Genomic DNA, 22,870 nt, shown 5'->3' on the forward strand with positions numbered 1-22,870 from the left:
AGGTTCAAGAACCCATCTCTATCGTAAATCGGGGAATACCTGTATAATTCATTAAATAAAATTGAAATGAATAAATAAAAAATAAAATAATATTTTTTACAATTAATTTTTTATTTCATATTATCAGTATCGAATACAGGACATTCCACACCTTAAAAGCTCTTTTATATAAAAATACAATTACTACGTGTTGTAGCGAATAAGGAAAATATTAACAAGCAAATAAAATATTTCAATAAAGTGGCAATATTTTTGATCAATAGGCGATGTAATAATAATAATATATATATATTTAATTTGTGCAGTAAATAAATCAACCTACATAATACTAGGTACATAAGTTGGGAAACAATAACAAATCAATTTCTGATTAGTTGCAATTTTAACATCATATAAAGAAAAAATATAACAAAATAGCATAGCAGGAAAAAAAAATGTTATATTTATAAAATCAAGGTAGTATAACATTTGTGTGACTAACACAAATTAGCACCATGTTTCGGACAAAAAATAATAATCATCAGAAATGATATTTAGGCACAAATGGAATTTCGCGAGGATCGGGAGAAATCCCCGCTCGAAATTCTTTTTATGTTGTGTATGTAAAACATAATTATTGTCAACCACATGGGAGAGGAAAACGTGGTTACAATGTTTGCATCGGCTGCTGTCACCTTCGACGGAGAGCTATCTACGGTCGACAGCAGTCCTACTGACGTCAGACCGAAACCATAAAAAGCAGATGTTCCACTCTCTGCTTTCCACGTCTCGATCCAAGAGCTGAATCCAAAGCTCGTCTCAGTTTTTTTTTCTTTCTCTTTTACATCTCTTATCGTAACTGCAATGAGATCTTTACAATCCATTCACTTCACAACTGATTGCTCCGAGTTATAAAATATATTGAGTATTTCAAATATATTACAACATAGTGTTGTCATTTACAAACTTTATCGCAAGCTTAATGCTAATTTTTAATCCTAAGTACAAATTCATGGTACAATTCATTGACATGTCAAATGTGTAATAACAATCTCATACATAGATCAAATGCATGCCATATTCGTTTGATATATATATTTTTTTTTTGCACAATGCTCTTTATAAATGCACAAACATAATATCACCATTTTAACATAACAATAACAATTTAAATACAACAATTAATAATATTATATTTCTTTTACACAATAATAACAAATATCTCAAACACGCCAAAAATACATTCACAAATATAATTGAGAAAAATATAATTTTTTTTTAAATACATATTGAACAATCACAGATGTGACATAGGAAACGAAATACTCTGTATTCTATTAAAAACAAAACTTACTAGTTAATAACTATAATATAAATGGCGATCGATTGATGTGTTGAAAATAACGAGAGCATTGTGCATGTTTTTTTTATTTATTATTATCATATATTATTTAAATTCAAAATGATTAATCACAGAGTAAAACTAGATTGGGGGTGGTCCGTTGGGGTAACGCAGCATGGGTTCGAGACTATGAGCGAAGTTGTTGGTCAACGCACACAAGTCTTCACGGTGCGTTGGAGCTAGAGCTGCTGCTCCCAACAGTAGAAGCAACAAAGCTTGGAATGGCAATGATGCACGCACCACTCGGCCGAGGAAACGATAACTACGCCGCAACACTCCCGTATCTACATCATCTTCTCTGTAAACGATTAAACAAACATTTTATTATTCTGCTTGTAATGTCCTACAATTTCATATTTATGATTTTAAAAAAAGTAAATATGTATTTTTTAAAGATTAAATTTCAAATTTCAAATTAAAAATAAAATCGAATTTTTTTATAAAGCACGGTGCATTTTTCAGTGCAAAATATTCATCAGAAATAGATGTCAAGTGATTGATACAAAGTAAAATAATCATAAAATACGTCACGTTTCATAAAATTAGGTACACACTAAGGATTCCAAAAATACCGACATTTGTCACTATCGGTATTCTCACGGTAGTACCGGTATTGATTTATTATCTTAATTAATTGTCAGTTAATCAGTAATTATTCTTTCAAGCGTGCTCCTTGTTTTGAAGAAGTTTTGTATAGACGGGATAGTTTATATGTGTATGTATGTATAAGTACGACATTTTCGGCATACTTTTATCTTTGATTTAAAATTTATGATACACTAAGTGGCTCCTTTGAATAGCAGGTCAAAAAGGATGTTGAGTGTTGACTTATTTTTCGAATAATCCATACAAACAACGATACGTTTTCTTCTAAACTTTAAAAAATTCAATTAACATAAAATTGAAATTGTAAAATTTCGGTACTACCGGTAGTACCGAAGTCAGAATTTTGGTATAACCGGTTTCAGTAGTATCGGTATTGGGATCCCTAGTATATACAATATTATAGTTCAATAAGTCACGACTACTCATTGTATGAGTACCGAACTTAATATTACTATATACTTTTTGTAATTCAATTCGCACTTTTTATGTAAAAGCAAACAATTACAAGCCACCATTGTATAAAAATTTACCATGAATCAAAAAAAATGAACTAAAATAAAATAAAATAAAAACAAATTATTTACGTTTGCTGTTCGGATTGACTTGGGAGAGTCGATGGTAAGCTGCTGGCTCCAGTTTGTTCCAGTAACTAAAGAAAATAAAATCACAAAAACGGTGCCATTAACTATAATAGTTCTAAATTTGCATTGTAAAATAATCTACAGGTCTACCTTCTACACCAATCTAATATAATGTGTTGATATGCCAAGATAATATAATAAATACAAAATTTACTCGCGAGGCTTGATAGAACTCTTTTTTTATATAATACTTTAATTGTATTGCACAGGATAAATTCTATCAAACCTCATACAAAATAAAACCATGTAAACCAAAAAATATATCATATATTATAAATATGTATAATACAAAAGCAGAAAAATTCATAATAAATCAATTTTGACTTTAAAACTTACGTCGCGCGAAAGGGCAGATAGGGTGCTGTCTTGATCTGGAGTGAAGTCTGGTGGTCCTCGACCAAGAACCGCTCCCAATTTGAGCACGTAGACTCCGGTGAGACGACGCAGCGACTGCAGCCTCAGTCGTAGTTCCGTCAGCCTACACACCAGGCTGCGTGTTAACGATTTAATGTACATGATGAATAATGAAAAGCAAGCCCCAATGAAACGCAATGAACCACACAAAATATAATAAAAATAAATAAATAATAAACCAGCAATAGTTCATCATCAGAGAAATACATTAAAATGTATTACATAGAAAAAACTATCACTGATAATATTATGGATAAATATATAATATAATATGTATATGAAATGACACTCGAATAGCAAATTAAATTAGCAAATTAAAATAATCAATGGTGTATGGCTTAACACCACACGCTTACTTTTTACAAATAGAAGATGAGCCTTCTGGAGCGTCTTCAACTTTCAACAGTTGATCGGCGGCTTCTTGCAGACTGACCACTCTTGGTTCACACCGCTCCAACTCGCCTCGCAAATCTGCAAATTTCCTGTACTTGGCCAGGATTACTGGTCTGTCCGCCGTCAGATCGACCGGCTCGGACGATCGGATGATGTTTTCGGTGGACTCCAGCCAAGCGCACAGCTCGTCAATCGTATTGTGAAATTCGCGATTGCTCATGAGCGCCGTTTGCAATTTAGTCTGCCATTTGGCCGCGTTCTTGCATACCGAGTCCCATCTCACGTTATCGTTCTCCAGGCGAGCTCTCAAGTTGTTGGCTCGCTCCACGTCCTCTGTGTGGTCGGCCAAGTGCACCCCGACTATGTTCAACGACACAATAATGCTCTTGTGACTGTCTAGATTCAACAAAAACTCTCTGTGATCTTGAATTACGTCTTCGAGTAGTTCTATATTGGCGGGGAGAGCGCCCTGTGCGCTCTGAGTTCCCTCGGCGAATTGCAACCATTGCTCGAGACGCCACAAGTCGTTGTCGAGCTGGTTCCAATTCCGTTGGGAACAAAGTGGACAGGTAAGTCTACCAGCCTCACTGAAAATGAAATTCACAATTGAAAATATAAATATATTTGATCACATTTTAAAATAATAACATTTAAAAAACAAGCATTAGTTTTTAGTATGAAAGATTCAAGTAGAAGATATAGACTTTGTTAGTAAACTTACTGTTCACAGCTAAAGGAATAAGCATCAATGTAGGCAGACCTAAATAAGAAAGTTAAAAGCACATAAATAAGTCATGCAGTATTATCACATAAACCACGTTATTTTTTTTTTAAGTGATCAATCAAAATGGAAAAGTATCAAATAAACGATAAGTAACAGTTTATTTAATCGAAAATTATTAAATGGATGATAAGTAGGGTAAAACTGTCAAAGATTAGAGAGCAAGTGTTGTTTGAATCGCTCTTGTGATTGCAATTATCTTGAAGTTTTGGATATAAAAATAATAAAATACAATTTTAAAAATGTTCTTCAGTTTAAAGTTTCACCTAAAATGTATAAAAGACATTATCAGGGAAGGAAATACAAAAGCTGTTAAAGTTGCCATTTAAATTGACCACTCATATATGTACATATGTACATATGTAGTAAAAAGAAGTTCATAGAAACATAAGAAAACAGTGCATACGTTCCAACACCACAATAGCATTTAAAACAAGAGTTATTTACAATTATTTCAAAGGGGTTAAAAAGGGGGTTGAAAATCTTACCTCAAATTTCTAATATGTTGTTCCCGCTTGCGTGCGAGCGCAAGCAGTCTTTCGTAACGTTCAACTAACGATTCGATCTCTATACATCTGGCTTCGTCTTCAGTGCATTCGCATTCGGTGATGAGCAAGTTGCTCAGATGTTTGATGAGTTCGACACTCGATTGGCAATTGGCAGTCAGCTTGGATATCGTGCTTGCCATGCTGGTGAGCTCGGGGGAGGCTTGTTTGGGCTCCTGCGACGAGACTGCGTTCTCCAGAGAGTCGAGGTGTTGGACGCACTCCGAGATCGCCATCGTCAATTCGAACATGTATGCGTCTTTCGATGTTATAGACGTCATCGTGGACAGAGGAGATAGTGTGTCCACTTGTACCGCAGAGTCTTGTTCGAATTTGAGCGTCTCGACTTGTATGCTCTCGTCCACCTCCTTCTTGCTTCCGCTCATCTGTTGCTGCAGCTCCGTCCTCAGCTGTGTTATTCTGAATTGTATGTCTTTCCACAGCAGTTGGTATTCGTCGATCATCTCTTGGATGTCCTTCTGCTCGTCTTTGGTGCAACGTTGCATCAAGACCAGCCCGAGCTCGTCGGCGTTTTGAAGAAGTTCATTGTAAGATTGAAGTTCATTCTCAACTTTCTGTAAATATGTAAGAAGAATTAGATGAATTCTAAAAATGAACTATGATACGGATGTACATATGTAATAAGTTAAAGGATCGTACCTGTAATTGTTGATTCTTGTGTTTCAAATTGTTAGATCGGCTAGGCAGGTGTTGTACTTGTGTAAGTTGAACATCCACTTGAGTCAGTCCTACAACTGCTTTTCCATGAGCATCAACAAATTGCCTGTGTAACGCCGTGTCCTGTTTCAACAGACCGAGAAGTTTCAGCGCACCAGGAGTCAAATTACGCCAACGCATAATCATCCTCCTAACTTCTGATACTATTTTTTGTAAATTTTCAGGTTCCAATCCGCTTGTTTTGACAATCTTCGAATAGCCCTGTTCTAAAATTTGAAGTGACGGTTCTCTAGCATTCACATGATCGATTAAATTTTGAATAGCTTCTATAGTTTGTGGTACTCGCTCGTTGGGAAGGTTTTCTATGGATTTTTCAATATTATCGATTGTATTCTCTTGGGTCTGTAACCATTTCTCTTCCTCTTTGCTATGTTTTAGAAGCTCTTGCAAAAGCGTCCACAGAGAAGTAATTCTCCTCTTCCTTTCGGTCGATTGTTCACAGACTGATTTCCATCTACGCTCCACGTTTTCAGCGGATAGTTTTAAGTTTTGAGTATCAAAATTAGCATTCCATGTATCAATGTCACTCAATAACAGTTCGCACAAATTCAATACATCGCCAATCTCTTCGCTCTCTTTTTCTATTTTCAATTGTAAATCATCGTGTTCTTTTAATTTCTTATTGAGGACTTTTTTAGTAAAATTGTCTATTTGCAATGGTTTCGAAAGATCGCACTCAGTTTCAGTGAGCCATTGTCGAATTTCAGATAATCTAGCTTCTAATTGCAAAATGGTCTGTAGTAGTTCTCTAATTTTCTTTGTTCTCACATTTCCGATTTGTTGAAGATGATTCCATTTATCGTTGACCGTTTTCACCTTTTGTTGCAATTGTATTTGTTGATCTTTCTCGTCACTGCCGTACGAACTGATGAGGTCATTGCCCGTTTTCGTGAGCCATTCGATCTCCGTTTTCTTCAAGATCAATTCAGATTTGAGATCACTTTCCAACTTATGTAATAAATCTTCAGGTCTCAATCCTCTACTCATGCCGACCTTACTATCTCTTTCCAAGCGAGTTTCTAAATCAGATATCCAGACTAAGAACCTCGTATGCCTAGAGTCAAACAGTAAATTCAATTCTAAGTTTTCTTCTAGTTGATGAATCAAAACAGATAGCTGGTGATCTAAATCAGCTTGTTGTTGTTTGAATATCCAAATCCTCTGACTGATAGATTTATTGTCTTGAGGACTAATGCAGTCTTTCAACTGTTCCTGGATTACACCCAAGTCGTCAAGTTCTTTCGTGAGACTAGCCATCGTCTTACGATTCTCCCTAAGTGTGTCTAGCAGAGATTTCGTTTCAGATCTAGACTTTAACGGCAGTTCTAAATATTGGGGAGTACTTTTCTGCGTATCAGATATAATCGATTGAACCTGTGTTGACAATTTTTCATAATCGGCTATCAACACAATGATCTTCTTGATGTAGTCCCTCCAAGTTTCAAGGCCAGCTTGTAAATTTTCGATCCGCTTCACGATGCCGTTGTATTCGATTCTGATGGAGGCAGCGAGCGCTTCGTCGCAAAAACCGAGAATATTATTCTGTTGTTGAAGGAGATCATTCGACTGAGCGTGTCCATTCGGAACCTTGTCCAACATGGATTGCAATTTGTGCAAAATCTTCGGCACTCGCCTGATGTGAATATATCTCAATTGAAGTTTCTCCTTCTCTCGTTCCATATCTTTGAGCCATTGCAAAATTTTAGATTGATCGCTCATATATTTCTCCCATGTTGTAATTCTATCGCTGATTTCATCGTGCCTGTCAATTATTTTAGATAACGTCTCGTTGTGGAGATTTGTCAATGAGCTGAATTGTTCCATTACAGCGTCGTCGAAAGCGTTACCGTCAAAGTTTGCATCTTTGAGATTGTCTTCGTTTCTAGATATGAGGATGGACTTCTGGGTAGCGAGCAGATTTTGATGAATTTGACACAATCGCTGGTGCTCCTTAAGATTCATGTAGTCTTCGGGTATCGAGCCTGATAAGAACGACTGTACGTGGTACAAGTACTCCTGCCAGAGCTTCAGAGCCGCCATTCCATCTTGACTCCTAACGAGTTGCGTCGACAGTTTATGGTACTGTTGGAACGTTTCCCGGAACACGGTCTGCCATAGCTCCAATATTTCTAGAATAGACGTTTCCGTCGTCTTTCCGACGGGTCGGAGGTCGAACGCCTTATCTTTGGCATCTTGGATTTGCCCTTCGGACTTGCCCAAAGCGAGCAAATGGTTCCGCAGCACAACCAACTGGGCCTCTGTGTTGTTGGCGTCCGCTTCGTCCACAATGGATAGGCTCTGAAAACGAAATTTCAGCAAATTAGTCGATTAACAATTCAATTTAATCTCGAAAGCTTTCTCGACACCGTCAAGGTCACGAGTGGGGCTAATCGCTCCACTCGCCCTAGGCTTCGGAAGCCTAATGGCACCAGGTCACGAACTCGCACCAATTCGACGTAACAAAACAATTAGACAGACCCACCCGGACCAAGCGACCCCCAAACAATCGAAGACAGCTAAACACTCTCAGGACCCTGTTATCTAACTTTTACAACAAAAATCTACCAATTTAAAGAATTCTTTAGAAGCACTTGGGATAATTACCTGTGTGAGGTCTGTAAGTGCCTTAGCAGCTCTTCGAAGGTCTGCTCTTCTGGCATGTCGTCCTTCAGCGGCGTGCGCTAGGGTGGTGAGAGTAGATCGAACGTCTTCAAGGCGACGGCCCAGGGCGTCCAGCTCCCCTCGAAGAGGTTCAGCTGCTTCTAGGCCTACATCAGCAGCGATGCGCGATACCAACGCTCTCAATTCACCAACGCGTTCTCGATGTGCCGCCAATGTTTCCTCGCACACCTAAAATAACAAAAAAAAATTAGCACATTGATATTCCGATACTTTTTCAGACAAGTCATTCTCGATTCGTCATCTTCGATTCGTTCGAATGAACCTCTCCTGCTAGAACGAATCGTTCGAAATATTTTATGCATAACTGAGTCGTTGATTTTCTATCAAATCATCGAATTCTGACCAATTTGACCAAATCCAATGAAGATAAAGTCAATGCGAGAAGACATATGAATCACCGTTTAAAATTGAAGTCGAACATACTGAATGTTTTATACATTAAAGGCGAAATAAAATTGAATTGAACAGCTGTTTTAATGATTCTGAAATGCTCGGTCACATCTCGTTGACTTGCTAATAATACGTTCGATGCTATAACGTTTGCTTACAAATTAACATTTTTGCTTAACCGACTAAATTATTCAAAAAAAAAGAATAACAACAATATACTGTTAATGGAAAATCGTTGATTTAATAAAATCAAATTAAAACACGACCGTAAAAATTTAAATACGTAGGCTTACGTAAAAATACTATAAATTCACATGTCATAGACACAAAATATTTACATTAAACATAATAACGACCGTTCGCATAAATAAATAAATACAAATATTCACGTGCCGGAACTGGTTAAAATTATCATTTTTTCACAAGAGAAAAAAATCATGTGTAATTTTAATTTTAGCGTATTGTCACAATCGCATTTGAAAACATATACATATTACATATGTAGATACATAGATCGAACACATGTGTGTACATATACACACTCAAAATTCATAAAATTGTAAACAATAGTTACTTTGAAACTATGAAACAAACATACTATGTATTACAGTATTACACAACATATCAAAAGTAATAGATAATGCATACCAAAGTATTAACACGCTATCATCGGGTTGAGGTCAGTTATTAGCACGAAAAAAAAAATTAATAAATAAAAAAATGAACAATAGCTCTTATCGTTCGTTCAAATATGTAAATATGTAAAACGCCAATTAGATTCAATAAAAAAATGACGAACATCACTAAGCGACAGCTACGCATAGAGGACGACTATAATTATCTTCGTATGCACAACGAGGACATCCTGAAACTGGGACGATCACATTCGAAAGCAGGATATGACTGGATTTTTAATAAATTTACACTTTCATACATAGTTTGCACAAGCGAACAGCACACGTGGTGTTTGAAGTGAACGTACGAACACTTTGCACAAGTATAGGCACAGTTTTTCAGCAACGAAAGACTGAAAGTTTCGGTAAGCGTTTCGTGTTGTATAGTTGCGTGTCGATTTCAATATAGCAGACGAGTCGAAAAGGACTGCGTACTACATAACCGTAGTACATACAACATAATATAAACATTTCGTAAAGTTTACTTCGCACGTTTTAACACCGTGTAAATTAAATCGGATTACAAAAAAAAACTGAACGATTCTCTCGTGGGGTGTGCGGGAGGGGTACCTGGGGGCCCCCATCTTCGTACGAGGACATTTGGGGGGGGCGGAGCGGCTGTTGCGGCGACTGACGAAGCGCCACTGGCCTGTTGGGGGCCCCTCTTGGCCCTCCCCCCCTCCTCGACCCACCCACTCCCCCCCCACCGTATCAACGCTTCTTATCAGCGGACGACCTCAGAGCCGTTGGCGCATTACCACACCGCACCCCCATGACGAGGAAACCGAAGAGGGATGAAAAACGAATATCACCACTCGAATCGGCGATGGAAAACGCGAACGAGTTCATTCATAATTCATGTGATTTTAAATTAAATATTAACTTCGAATTTATTATTTTAAATTAAATATTGCACTTGCCGTATCTGCGTATAATCGCATAATATATAAAAAAAAACTGTTGATGTAGTTGCATACATATATACATATATATGTACATATACATATCGTGAACATGTATTTGAATGTTATATTATATTTTTTTATCTCTGAAATAAATCATTTTCTTTGGAAAAATTGGACTATGATTGCGATTATCGCAAATATCGATAAAAATAATCACATATTTTTCATTTGAAATATATGTATATTATAAAAACCATATCAATTTACAATAATAATGTATATAAAAACAGACGCGATGTTTGTTTGTGGGTATGTGGCGGACGCGTCGACCAGTAAGTACAAAAAAACAAATTTTAAAATGCCAGGAGTATATGTCGTGCCTAGAGATTTTTAATAAAATAAATAAACGCGAACGAGGCGCAACTAATCACCGTGAAGTGGTCCACGTCCCCAAAAGTTTGACCAATTAGAGCAAAGACGATACATTCTGACCAATGGGTGCATTTTAAGCATCCGCTATAGGGATGTGGCGTGACGACCGATCGTGGAGCGTCTGACATCATGCTCCTGATATTGAGCGAATTGAAACGGGCGGCGTCAGGGTCAGATGCGCTGCGCGGGAGCGTACACACATACACACATCTACAAAGACAAACACGCACACACTTCATTCATCATTTCGAACGGGTGAACGGGTCGGATCGGCGAGCGTGTAATGCGCGCACTCAACATTTTAACTATTAATACGTGCGCGTGCCTATAAATTACCTTACATTTTATTTATGTATATATCACATATAACTTTATTTTAATTCGTGTATATTCCTTTCCGAAACCACCCGTTGAAATCAACGGGCACAACATACGATAGTGTATGTATATTATAAAAATCATATCATTTTACAAAATATGTATGTATAATAGTATAAGCGCGACTATTTTTTAATCTTATTCATATCCAAGGTTATGTTAAATATTGTTGATATTGAAATTGTTTATAACGCGTGCAAATCTCATTGAATAAAATATCGATAAAAATAAAAATATTCATAATATCACGTACATACATACATACATATATACACATGTAGACATTCAAAATACACAAATGCGCAATCGTCCACAATATAAATATATAAATCGGCAATTTCGAGATACGACTAAAAGATACGACTATCAACGCGTTTAAAAATGATTAAAAATAGCTATCGATAATTTGCAAGTGTGTATTAAGCTGAAAAATAAACTAATCAATAAACGGATTATCCAACAGCGGAAGCCGCGATAGCCGAAGGCAAATACTCATACATAAATAGGAATTAAATAACTTCGTAACAAAATATTATCAATGGTTATAAAATTATCGTGCAAAATTCCGCATTGACTAACGAAACCGACGCTGAAAACTTTCACGCTCACGAAACTTGTATAATTAAAATTGTACCCATTATGTATGTATATACAAACTGTAACACATTAAAAAAAAACTCACAAAACTGTATGCACAAACAAATTACACTAAATGCACTACACGAAGTAGCGGTAAAATTAATACACCTTTCCTGATTGAACAAACATTGTGAAACTATAGAAAATTTTTGCAAAGGTAGACAGTTTTATTTAAGGCACAGATAAGAGCGACTTCTCGACATTCACAGAAATCATTTCTGTTCAAACAATCAGGCCAAAAATAGATTAAATAAAAAGAAAGTATAGTAGACACATATATCGTGTAAAATTAGAGCGTTTCCTTAAAAGACAAGGCTAACTTTCCAATAGAATCGATACACAGTTTAACACTCCAATAATACCATACAAACAATTAGGTTAAAAGAATAACTGTACAATTTAACGTTTCACAATATGTGTATGACTTCAAATTGAATCATAGATAAAACACACGCACTCTGTTAAATTTGACGATGTTGTCACACATAATGGCGCTGGAAGATTAGGTTGCGGAATGAGGGTTGACGACGAACTTTTCCTTGACATGGTTGTTAGCGGAAATGTGAGAAGGGGCGATTCCTCGCGTTGAGAACTGCTGAACGAGCGACGTAAGGGCATAATCACGACGCGAACTAGAAATTTGTCTTTGAAAGTTATAACTATGTAAATAGAAGATAATTGCGAGAATGTCGAGCATTTTCAGCTACATGTGTGTATGCATTATTATACACGTGTGAGTATCCTGCCAGTCGTTCGATCGGTGATGTTCGGAAAACGTTCACCGGTCTGTGTATGTAAATTAATGATGTCATTGGGCGAACGAAAGGTCAACATATGAGACCAAACTTATGCCATATTTAAACGATAACGAGTTTTTTTCTATTTTATTTTTTTTTTGAAGAAAAGTTATTATAAATTTAAAATATGTATGTGTAAAAATCTTTTTTATATGATTAAAAAATCTTACATCAGTAGAAATGTTAGCACCTATGTAATTTAAGATATAAATTCAATTGAATTATTATTCCGATGTACATACATATGTAAGTGTATTCCATATAATATGTATATACATAATTCAGGAAAATGTCTGGAGGACACTGCAAGAGCAAATCTTGTATGTATGTATGTTAAAAACCTGTATATTATACAGGATATATGTACATAGTTTTAAATTCAAAGACGATTACGTCACTATCGATTGACTCAACGAGGCTAAGAAAGGCATGAAAAATACTTCAAATATATTTTATATATTATGTACACAGTTTTCATACATAACACATTCTAAATATTCTATTTATAAGAATAAAATGATGTAATATTAAGATTATTATATTATGATTAACATATATATACATATTAAAATTTGTTTCAATACCTATGTATGTATATATGAAGTGGAAACATTTTTTTTACACATTTATTTATTAAACTTTTAATAGCAATTGTTAAGTCCATTGCTATCAATAAGATTCTATATACCAATTGAGTAGTCTAAAATTTACTTGCCTTGACTTGGTGTACGGCTTCTTCAGGTGGAAGATCTACAACACTGCCGAGCTGTTGGTCGGCCCACGCTCTCACCGCCTCACTTGCTTCACGATATTGCCTCCATAGTCTTACAGCATCTTGATACCTAAAAAGTGCCAATTAAATTAAATTAAAACAACTCAATGAAAAAAAAAACAATTCATAACAAAGAAAACAGTGTGATAGAAAACTCACTTATCACACAATTGTTTCAGATTACTGCAGGTATCATTGTAGGCAGTGACAGCTTCAGATACAGCGAATTCAATACGCTGGGTGACTTCTGGGTCACACGATCCTACCAACGGTTCTGCTGCTAGTCTCAAATCTTCAATGAGTATTTCACGATCTCCCATGTCACCAGATAAACCCTAGAAAGTAAAAACCAATCAGTCATCGATTCCTTTACAGTGTGATGAAAAAATTTAAACACTGATATTTATCTTACTTCTAATCTTTCCGTTGCTTTCAATAGTCGGTCATAATCGACCTGTCCTTGAACTGTGAGAAGTTCGATCATGAAATCGGCTTCTTGTACGGACTGCTGTACCATTTCCAACTGTCTTTCGAATCTTCTCCAGATACCCAGTCGGTTTCTCAGCAGAGCTGATAAGTTTCCACACCTTGACTCCAGTTGGGAATGATTATCTTGAAGGTGGGATATTTCACGTTCTACTTTGACAGGTGATACCGAAGCTCTCAATCTGACCGGAAGTGTGTGCAAAAGTTGACGCAAAGCCATCAGATCTTGCCAGTAAGTCACGAGATCTTCAGCAGTGCACTGGCAAGTTATAAGAGCTTGTTCGACAACGTCGCTGCCCATTTTTTCGTTGGCCTCACATTCGTCCAAAGTCTGCTCCACTCTTTGATGGTTCTTTCTCATTTTGGATAAGCCGACTTGGATGGCGGCCAATTTCTCTTTGAGCAAAAGCCCACCTTCCAATTCTTCCGATATGAGTATTTCTAAACGATGAGCTTGCGACAGCAGACTTCCAACCCTTTCGGATTCCAACGCCGGTAACATTCCCAGGCGTCCAAGTTCATTTTGGATCGTGTCAATTCTACTGCCTAGAACTTGCAATCGTTCAATATAAATATTTAATTCATCATCATTTTTGATAACACCTTGCAACTCGCTCAGAGATAGTTTCAATTCCCTAAGTTCTTCTTCCAATATGATCAACTTCTCATCCACTGGAGCGTCCGGAGCAGATATGCTTTGAATGGCGACTGTGTGTATTTTATCGATTTTGGCTGACAAGTTCTTCCACTTTTCTTCGATCTTAGAGAAGAATTGCCTCTGCACCATCTCATCAGCAACAGGTATTATTTCCATAGCATGTTCAAACTGAATAGCAGCGTTGTTTCTGATACTATTGTGAACTTCGTGTTGAGCTTTCAATTCCCAAAATTGTCTCATGTTTCCAGGTGGACTGACATCAGGGAAAGTTGTGACAAGAGCTATATCCTTTTCGGCGACTTTCATCCAATTCTCCAAACGATCAGTCAACAAGTCATATTCGGTCCAATTTTCTTTGAAAGCAATCAATCTGCGCAAATGGCCGTTGACATCATCTTGCAGTTTCATCACAGCCTCTAACGGTTCATTATATTTTCCATGCAAGCTATTACAATTAACCAATTTTTGTAGACCATCAGCTATGCTCAATAGTTGTAGCAGTTTTGCATGATGATGATTTATGTCCAAGAGTAAGGATTGATACATGTTTATATATTGGTCATAATCGGCAGATGTTACATTGGACAAATCTGGAACGCGTTGATGAGCAACTTGTAGCCACTGTCGCTCTTCTCTCATTCCTTGTTCTAGAAGTGTCCAGCGAGATGCAGCTAAAGCCATTTGCTGGGCTCTTCCGGCTGCTTTATCCAAAATAACGGTCGCTTTGTCGTGCAACGACTGGTGCAAAGCAGAATGCAAAGCCCTCGTTTCGTTGTCCAAATTTCCTTCAAGAGATTCTAGAATTGCCCTGCAATGACTTAGATTGACGAAGAATTTCCTATGTTTTTGTATTTCATCCTGAAGATGTTCCAAACTTATGACGGTGAGTCGGCTGTCCACTAATGCATCTGCAACATCAGTTATTTGCTCGAACTCGCGCAGAGTCTGCTCATACTCATCGGCCAATGTCAACAATTGAAGTAATCTCTCTCTTTCTTGGGAAATAGTATTTTCCATTTGTTTGGAAGTATCGTGTGTTGTAAATATACAATAAGGTATTTCCTTGCTCGGAAAATCTCTAGCCAAACCTCTGGCAGTTTGAAGCAAGTGTGCTGATTTTAGCATGTGGCAGTTATTGCTGTTATCTATTTTGTCCAGCTCATCTAATTTTATTTTATTTGGAATATCTGACACAAGCAACTCATCGAGCTGATGTTTGACATCATAAATGAGACTCTGGATGTTTTTGGCCCCATTCAAGAATTCTTCCCAACGAGAATTGTCCGTGTTGGCCTGATTGCCAGTCTCCTGAGTGAAAATCTCCACAGCTTTGACTTGGTCCTTCAAGGAATCAAGACAGTCGTTTATTTTATCTCTATCCATGCCTGAATGTTTTAGGCTATGTAAAACGCTCTTCAAATTCTTGACATTGACATCTATGTTACCTAATTCGTCTTGGAGTCCCTCAATTTCTTGAACAACTTCTTTATTAGGACCTTCGTTCATCTGTTGACGCTTTTGATATATCTTATATTCAATTTTTTCAAGCCAAATGATGATAGTTTCGACTGTAGTTATGATAGTTGTTTCAATCACAAGCGTGTTATTACTTTGAACTGCCGTTTTCAAATCATCAAAATGATTTTTCATCATGCTACTGTATTGTTCGGCTGGGATGTCTACATTTCCATCATCGATCCTGGCTAAATTCAATGCGTTGGCAAAATTTTTAGCTTTTCTATTTTGATTCATGTTTTTAATTTTATCTTCAATTGTATTATGAGTCCTATTTAGCAATACTTTCATATCTGGAATGTTTTCGCCTTTCTCTTTCATAATAAACGCCTCACTTCTATCAAAAACATTTGGTTTTGGAGTAAACGACATCAAACCCTTTTCAGAATTCAGCCCGCTGTCAGCAAACTTCGGTAAATTTGGTTTTTGAACAAGCATCATATCTTCCCGCTGTGCAGATATCAATTCTGGAGTTAATTTCAGTTGCAAATCTCCCAAATGTATATACTTGTCCGGGTACTTGGCTTCTTCTGAAACTTTCTGAACAAAATCACCCATCTTTTCAGGTGTAGGCGATTTAGACCTCTTAGTAATTTCAGAATAAGTGAGTTTGCTAGGAATGTGAGATAAATCTTTACTTAATGGTATGATCGGGTCTTCAATTCTAGATTCAAATGGTGCAACAGGCGTTTGACTCCAATGTGGTGAAATTCCTTCATCAATTGAAACATCTCTATTAGTCGTTGAAACACCTCGATCGTTGCTGGATAAAGTTAATGACAATGATAAATCAGACGTCACGGGATCTGAAAGAGTTTCAGCATCATTTTTATCGTCCATTTCGGCAATAGGCTTTCGCTTATTACGTTTCCTTTTCTTAACTCTTTTATTTTTATCCATAATGATATCTTCTTCGAGTAACATACTGTCATCGTCATCAGGTTGAGTTTCAATCGGTCTGGGTCGTTCAAAGTCTTCAATTCTAGTAGATTCTTGCAGCAAAAATTCTTGTGTTATATTTACACTATCAAGTTTTTGATTAGGTATAGTGATTTGAGCATGGAAATGTACTTCGTACGGTTCATCTTTTGATATTGAGCTTGACGATATTGTATCATCAGATTTTTCAGATAATTCTGCAACTTTTCTAGGTGACGTTTGTGTTGAAAATTCAATGGTTTCGATTTGAACAGGCTCAAGGGCAGGTTGAACTTCGCTTTCTTTGGGAGAAGTTTGTACAGATATTTCGTTTGTTGGAATTATCGTTTCGAGTTTGATTTCAGTTTCTCCTTTGCATATTTCTGGAACCGGTTCAAACTCTTCAGACTGAATGGCCATGTCTATCATCTCGATAACAGCGTGAGGAGATGTCTGTTGTGTTTGCTCAAGCGTTTCAATGACAGGTGTTTGAATAGACATTTCCAATGTTTCAACAATTTCTTTCGAAACTGGAGTATCTAATGGAGATGTTTGCACTACTTGTTCTGCCACATCTGGAGATACCGTTTGCACATCGATGTGTGTTACTTCTGTTAAGATAGGTGATGAAGTCTGCGAAAACTTCTCTTCGGGTAAAACGATATCATATACAGACACCTGTGTGTCAATATCGCTTTGGGGATTTTCAGGTACGGGTGACGTCTGTTGACTATGCTCTAAAACTACAGCAGGCTCACACAAGGAAGTTTGTGCTGACGTGTCACTCACTTCTTCTTTCAATTCTGGTGAAGTTTGCATTGACATTTCAGCCTTTTCTACTTCGATGAAGCTTTGAGATACTTCGATTGGTGTTTCATCATGTGTTTGGACGTCTTGCTCTGTTGTATGGATACTTTCCAGAATATTCACAGGATAAACGACTTCCTTTGGAATTTCTGGTAAATCAGGCGAACTGGCTTCTGTTGGTACGGCTTCTTCTACAATTTTTACGGCAGGTTCATCAGATTTTTCACTAATGGTTTTATATGAGTCATCTTCTGGTAATTCTTCACATTTTTCTTCTAAGATTACAGGTTCCGAAACCTTTTCAATTTCAACAGTTGTTTCTACAGCGACATCGGGAACCGTATCGGGGACTACATCAGCATGTTTTTTGGATTTTTTCTTTCTTTTTTGTTGCTTTTCTGTAGGCTCGAGCGGTAATATTTTAATGCCATCATCATCGCTATAAACATTGTCATCTTCGGTAATAGATTTCGGAATTTCTGATGCTTCTTCTGGAGCATTTTTGATCTTCTGTCTGCGTTTAGACATGTGTTTAGATTTTACATTAGGTTTTTCTATTAATTCACTACCATCATCAGCAGTTGTGATTTCATCGGGTTCATAACCAGCTTCGTTAATATTTTCATCAACTCTAGGACTCAACGAATCTAAAGTTTCAATTACAGTCGACTCGCATACGACTAGAGGTTCTTTCAAAGACACTTCAGGCATGTCAATTTCCATAGATTCAACCAAAGAACTATGAATGGAAATAGAATCATTTGGTTCGTTCCCATCTCCATCCGGAGAAATAAGAGATGGCAATTTTTCCACCTCTTCTGGGACGATAATTTCTTCTTGAGGGGATGTTTCATCTTTCATTTTGTGTTTTTTCCTCTTTCGATTCCGTTTCCCACCAATTTCGATACCATTTCGGGGAGACATGTCGTCAAATTCAGATTTGGAGAGATCACTTTCTGGCGACACTTCGATGTGACTCTTTTGTGTCATTTCTGAAGTTGTCGTTTTGAGTATGTACGGTAATTCAGCATTTATTTCTTTAATTACAGGATGCTTGTCAACATCATTCTCATTCTTTTGTTCTACCGATAAGCTAAGTTTTGGGTTGTATTCAACGGTTTTGAGCCCTTTCATAGGTTTCTCCTGTATTGACAAGTCAAAATCAATAGTTTGAATCTTATCCTTCAAAACAACAGTTTTCTGGTAAGTATTTGGATCAACAGCTTTTTGTAATTCCTGGCAAGGTTCTACTTCGTCATCTTCAACACGAATATCCTTATTATCCGGATATGATTTATCCTTATTATCCGGAACATCTTGAGACTTCACATCTAAAACGATTTCCTTTATTTCAGGCTTAGTCTCTTCCACCGAAATTTGTTCATCTGTTATTTCTACGGGACACACTGCAATGTTGCTAACTTGCGATTCTATTTCAGTAACTATATCATTTGCCAATTGTAGAATAGTTGGATCTTCAATCTCCTCCGTAGGTTGTCTTTGCGCACCTTTATCTTCAGAATCGACAGTTTCATGAATTTCAAGAGATTCAATTGGTAATGGAATATCACGTTGAATATTTGAAATTTCAAATGTAACTTTTGGTGACAATTTAATTGATTCAGAGGGAATTTCTTCTTTTTCTAATTCAGAGTTTTGTTCCAGAATTTGTTCTTGGACATTGAGTGGTTCTACGGGACTTTGAATATTTGTTCGTATATCATCAGGAACTGGAGATACTTTTTGAGAGATACTAACTGGTGACTGTTCAACATCAGATTTGGGTTTCTGTTTTTCCAATTTTACTTCCATTGGTTTGAAAGTATTTGATCTTTCTGCTGCTAAAAATGCGTCCATACCTTCATGAATGGGCACACTACAAACAATATTTTCTTTTGGCAATACTTCCAAAATGTGTTGTCCTTTCATTTCTTCAGTTATGACATCAGCTTTCAATTCCAGTTTTGGTTCTTGAATATCAATAGATAAATCTTCAATCACTTCTTCAATGGGTGATGCAATTGTTGGTTCAACTCGTGATGGTTCTACATTCTTGTCATCTTCGTTCAATTTGTTAAATTCATCTACTCTATCTACGTGCTCAAAATTTAAAGTGTCATTTACATTTGATTTTACATCGTTCGCATTGGATGGTTTATTATTATCTACATATTCTAAAGCTTGCATCTCACCAGGGTCTGGAGGATGGAATTCTCCAGTATTTACAATTTGACCGTTGATGGTTCGAGTGACATTTATTGTAACCCGAGGTACCTCTGATTCAGTGATATCAATTTCTTCAGGCTCTTCAACAACTTCTTCGGTGACATGTTCTTTGCCATCGATTATAGTAATTCGTTTAATAATTCTTCGAGTTCTTCTTATAATCCTCCGTGTCACTTGTTGCACCACTGCTTTAACACTAGCTGAAGATGTGTGAATTTCTGGCTCATCTGCACTTGTTATTTTAACAGTTTCGATGTTTTCTAAAGGAGGATCAAAACCACTACATCTGAAACCTTGTTCCAGTAGCTCAGTGGGAGTTGCACCTTCAGCGAATGTTATGGCGCAATCAGGTCTAGATGTAAATTCTTGGATTATAACTTCTCCATCTGGCATTCCAGATGCTATTTGACCTCCATAGTTCTGAGTGTGAATGGTAGTCTGGGTTCCATCTGGTTCAATTGAGACCAACGAAGATTTCTCACCCTGGAGTGTGATTTTCGAAAATGCCTCTGTTGGAGGAAGACTTCTTCCAGCCGTCACAAGTGGCTCATTTTGAATTTGTTGATGTGTGATGGTTTGTTGACGAGAAATAAGAGTCTTGCGCACCTTCCTTACAATTATCCTCTTAGTTCCATCAGCGTCAACGATAACCTCGGTTGTAGTCTCATCGGGTTCGATAAGAACAGTTTCAAAACCTTGCGGATTTGTATGTCTAATGTTTAGAATGGTGTTCTTAGTATTATCCATTTCGTTGCCTTGATAATTTGCTTCTATTAACAAATTATCTTCATCATCGTCCGGTTCTTCGATAATAGGTTGACTAGCTATTTCTATAGTTTCGTGTCCTTCCGAAGTGACTTGAGTTATTTTAAGTTTTTCCGGAGCGTTGAAAACCTTCTGAACCTTTTCTTCGGTTTGAACTTCAACGTCGTTTGGAGGAACGCAAAGTATAGATGCGTCCTTCTTTTCCGGTTCCGGAGATCTTAAGCTCTTCCCTGTTTGCGTCTCTATCGAAGCGTAAGTTTGGGGCAATTTTTCAATTTTCTTTTCAATCAATTCTTCTTCTGGCATGGGACTCGAATCCAAAGTATTGTCAGTGAGCGAAGCATGTTCACTAACCGGCTGTTCATTAGCTTTATTCAACTGTTCATGAAGACTGATTAATTTTACACCCAACGCTTCATCAGTGTCTTTCAAAACTATAAATATATTTTGCAACTGGCCGAGCAGCGTTTTCGACAACGACTCAACGTCCGGATGCTGAGACAACACCTCACACGAATCTTTCAACTGCTTTAATTTATCAGTTTGCGAGTTTAATTCCCTTTTATAGTCGTCGAATTGATTAATAGTTTCGTTAATCTCGTCCGGACTCAAAGTTTGTACCTCCTGTTGGATGGAAGACTTAACTGTAATCAGCCAGTATTCAATATCCGACAATAACTTCTGGTAAATGGTTATTTGTTCAGCACGTTGCTTCTGCTCCTCTTGGGCGGCCTGAAAATATAAATCAAAAGCATATTATAAATCCAAACAAACTTTTAAATAAATATAATTTTTTGATTTTATTTTAATAAAAAATAAACATTACCTGCAATGCTGATATTGCCTTGTCAGCGTGTGCCGTCAAAGTGAGCAAACGTGCACTCAGAGCAGCGAGATGTGCAGCTAACGGCGCAGCATCAGGCGTAGATCCAAGAGCTGCAGCAGCTCGTTCCAATCGCTCAGCTTCAGCTTGTTGTGCCAATAACTCGGTGCGGGCACCCTATAATACCCATCGTTAAAAATATGAATCAATACCCAATTTTAGACCAACACTCCAAGTATGTATAAGAACAATATAGAAATGTGTAGGTATGAAATTTTTATCAGTTTTCAAAGTACATGGCTAAAAATATACGCATTTACTTTTTCCATATATTCCAGCAACAATATCAAACGATTTACTTTTACCGAATCAAATGCATATTAAACTTCCGCTTGAATTTATTTTTAGTGTACAGATTTAATACTCCATAAATGATGTTTGGCAAACACTGCAGAACGCAAGCGCGTAAAAATAATTCGATCTTTTCCGTGAATAAAATAAAAAAGTAAAAATAAGTAACATTAAAAAATAATCATAGGACTAATAAAAAGTCCACGGTTACTAGTAATCTCTCAAATATATCCTCAAAACACGAGTTTAAAGTTTTCACTTTATAATTTATATAAAAAGACGCAGTTCAAATCATCCTCGGACACGTTTCAAAAATATCTTCATTGTAATATAAATATATATATATATATATATATATATATATATATATATATATATACATATATATTACATAAACGAGACGAATCACCGCTGAAAAAACCGCTGAAAAACAAGGCCACCACTATTCACTTATTATAAATAATTATTATACGCCGGCAGAATTTTTGCCCTCGGTAGCAGACTCACTCGAATCCAACGGCCGTTGAGAGAGATTTAGAGAAGGGAGAAGAGATTCAGAGAAGAAGACCCGCTTCGACGGAGAGTCGAGCAGGTCTGGTGGCCTCAGAAGCCCCAGAGGTCTCGCCTGAAGGAAAGATGACCTCATACGGCAGACGGACCGAAAACTGGCCATCAGCTGCTCCCCATACACGCCACCTCTATAAATAAACGCCGATTCTGGTGGCCGACTCGGAAATATCGATGCATCGATTTTCCCGCGAATTTTCCACCCATTTTCCGAGCGGCGAGCTTGAATGGACGCTGCGATGCAATTCGGCGAGAGCGAGCATCAGATAACGCGTATCGATCCAAATTGTGCAATAATAAAACGGCAGGTTAAATATAGCCGCTCGCCTAAACGCGAAAGAATTCGAACGCAAAAACACGTATGCGTGTATATAACCGTAAATATTTTATTTTCTTTTTTTTTTTTTCTTTTTTTTTAAAATATACCAGGAAGGCCTTACAGGAAAATCCCAATGCGCCTTCCTGGCCAATTACAAATACAAATGCAGCATTTTTTATTATAATTCGTTGAATTGCGAGACACTGAAAAAACTCGCAAATTAACGAGACATCTATGAATTGTACATAAATTCTTATTGTACATCCA

General features: G+C 36.9%; 1 protein-coding gene across 1 annotated transcript in view; it reads right to left on the bottom strand.

Annotated features, from left to right (window-relative positions):
* Positions 1-246: 246 nt before the first annotated feature.
* The window catches only part of LOC143912311 (uncharacterized), a 99,083-nt gene continuing 76,459 nt past the window's right edge, over positions 247-22,870 (bottom strand). Inside the window, exons 33-44 of the mRNA XM_077431594.1 lie at positions 21,370-21,543; positions 13,581-21,275; positions 13,328-13,503; positions 13,112-13,238; positions 8,104-8,349; positions 5,422-7,797; positions 4,705-5,336; positions 4,157-4,195; positions 3,399-4,022; positions 2,965-3,118; positions 2,572-2,636; positions 247-1,679 (exon numbers count right to left, since the gene is read on the bottom strand). Coding sequence (XP_077287720.1) covers positions 1,463-1,679; positions 2,572-2,636; positions 2,965-3,118; positions 3,399-4,022; positions 4,157-4,195; positions 4,705-5,336; positions 5,422-7,797; positions 8,104-8,349; positions 13,112-13,238; positions 13,328-13,503; positions 13,581-21,275; positions 21,370-21,543 — 12,525 coding nt within the window. The 3' untranslated portion in view covers positions 247-1,462. The remainder of the gene's footprint in view (positions 1,680-2,571; positions 2,637-2,964; positions 3,119-3,398; positions 4,023-4,156; positions 4,196-4,704; positions 5,337-5,421; positions 7,798-8,103; positions 8,350-13,111; positions 13,239-13,327; positions 13,504-13,580; positions 21,276-21,369; positions 21,544-22,870) is intronic.

The sequence above is a fragment of the Arctopsyche grandis genome, chromosome 5 (genome assembly GCF_051622035.1).
Source record: "Arctopsyche grandis isolate Sample6627 chromosome 5, ASM5162203v2, whole genome shotgun sequence".
NCBI lineage: Eukaryota > Metazoa > Arthropoda > Insecta > Trichoptera > Hydropsychidae > Arctopsyche > Arctopsyche grandis.